Genomic DNA, 1,532 nt, shown 5'->3' on the forward strand with positions numbered 1-1,532 from the left:
TACTGAGAAACTACTATTACAAAAGTGTCTAAAAAATTATGCGGACTATTAAGTTAAATATATCCTGTATATAGTTTATTTCTCCGAAGTTTCTTGAGATTTTCCTACTTACTTAGATACACAGTGAGCAGCGGTTAGCACGTAATACTTGTTAATTATAACTCCACCGCAGAAATGTATGTCATTTTCATTTTGCAGAGAAATCTGAATTATAAAATGCATGTTATGCAGGAGGCATATAAAAATTTCTAATATTAATATACGTCTAATCTTACAAATGATATTGTTAGAATTATTTAAATCATTATTGTCAGAAATTTAAATTGCTGAAAGTAGTCAACTAATTCTTCGACTAAACTTGAAAATTCGAGACATATTTTTAAACCCAAGCAATTAATAAAATTAAAATTAATATTGATTAAAAATGTTTTATTGGCTTACTTGATATGGGATTTCACCTCGACAGGCACGTTTTCCTCCTATAATTCTCGTTACTAATTTCATTGATGCACCTGTATAAGATTTGTTATTATATTTATGAATTAAATTAAATGATTACATAAACATACACACATCGCACGCACACACACACACACACACACACACACACACACACACACACACACACACACACACACACACACAAAAATAAAACTGATCAATTTATCTTAGAATACTCACCATAATCAATAACGATTAAGAGAATTAAGAATAATAATTGCATCAACATCGTTATTAATCTCATGCGACGTTGTCAACTGATTATTTTAAATATGTATGATACACACAAAGATATGCCTAAAATTTAATTTGAAATTACATAAGATTAAAAAATATGCTTATTATTATCTTATGCTTATTAATATTTAAAATCACTCCTAATGTATCGGGATCTACATTTTCTTTTCTATTGACTTCTAGTATTAAAAGATTGACAAATGTAGTATTATGTTACTTTTTACATTGTATACATATACAAAATTTAACAAACGTATCAAAGAAATGTTGGTAATTTAATATCTCAATGGTTTTGTAAAGATAATATATTTCCTCTATAATTCTTTATCGTTAAAAAATTTGTCTTATATAATTTTATTCTTTATTTGCTTTTTGCGAATAAAGTATTCCAAGTCGCACTTTGATAAATTTCAGTTTTATGAGTTTAATATTGTTATACGTATATATATATATATATATAAAAATAACTTCGCATCGCAAAATTATCGGTTGAACATGACATACAGGAAATTGAATGCTAAACTTTTAATATAGAAGTAATTGTGCACTTTGTCAAAGTATACTACAATTACAAACTTTAGCAATCTATAATTGCACATTTTATAAGCGAAGTATTTTAAGAATATTAAGAATAATAAACGAAACATTTTAAGATAAGATGTTGCGTAGGTCAATTTATGCGATAGACAGTCATACACGATACAAATTAAGCGATAAGACGGCTTGTATCTCACACACACACACACACACACACACACACACACACACACACACACACACACACACACACACAC

General features: G+C 27.7%; 1 protein-coding gene across 1 annotated transcript in view; it reads right to left on the bottom strand.

Moving 5' to 3' along the window:
• Window positions 1–730, bottom strand: part of LOC108691540 (chymotrypsin-2-like) — a 15,333-nt gene extending 14,603 nt beyond the window's left edge. The window contains exons 1-3 of the mRNA XM_018199320.1: window positions 682–730; window positions 442–512; window positions 113–204 (exon numbers count right to left, since the gene is read on the bottom strand). Of these exons, the coding sequence (XP_018054809.1) occupies window positions 113–204; window positions 442–512; window positions 682–730 (212 nt within the window). The remainder of the gene's footprint in view (window positions 1–112; window positions 205–441; window positions 513–681) is intronic.
• Between the last annotated feature and the right edge of the window lie 802 nt (window positions 731–1,532).

This window comes from Atta colombica, unplaced genomic scaffold, assembly GCF_001594045.1.
Source record: "Atta colombica isolate Treedump-2 unplaced genomic scaffold, Acol1.0 scaffold47, whole genome shotgun sequence".
Lineage (NCBI taxonomy): Eukaryota > Metazoa > Arthropoda > Insecta > Hymenoptera > Formicidae > Atta > Atta colombica.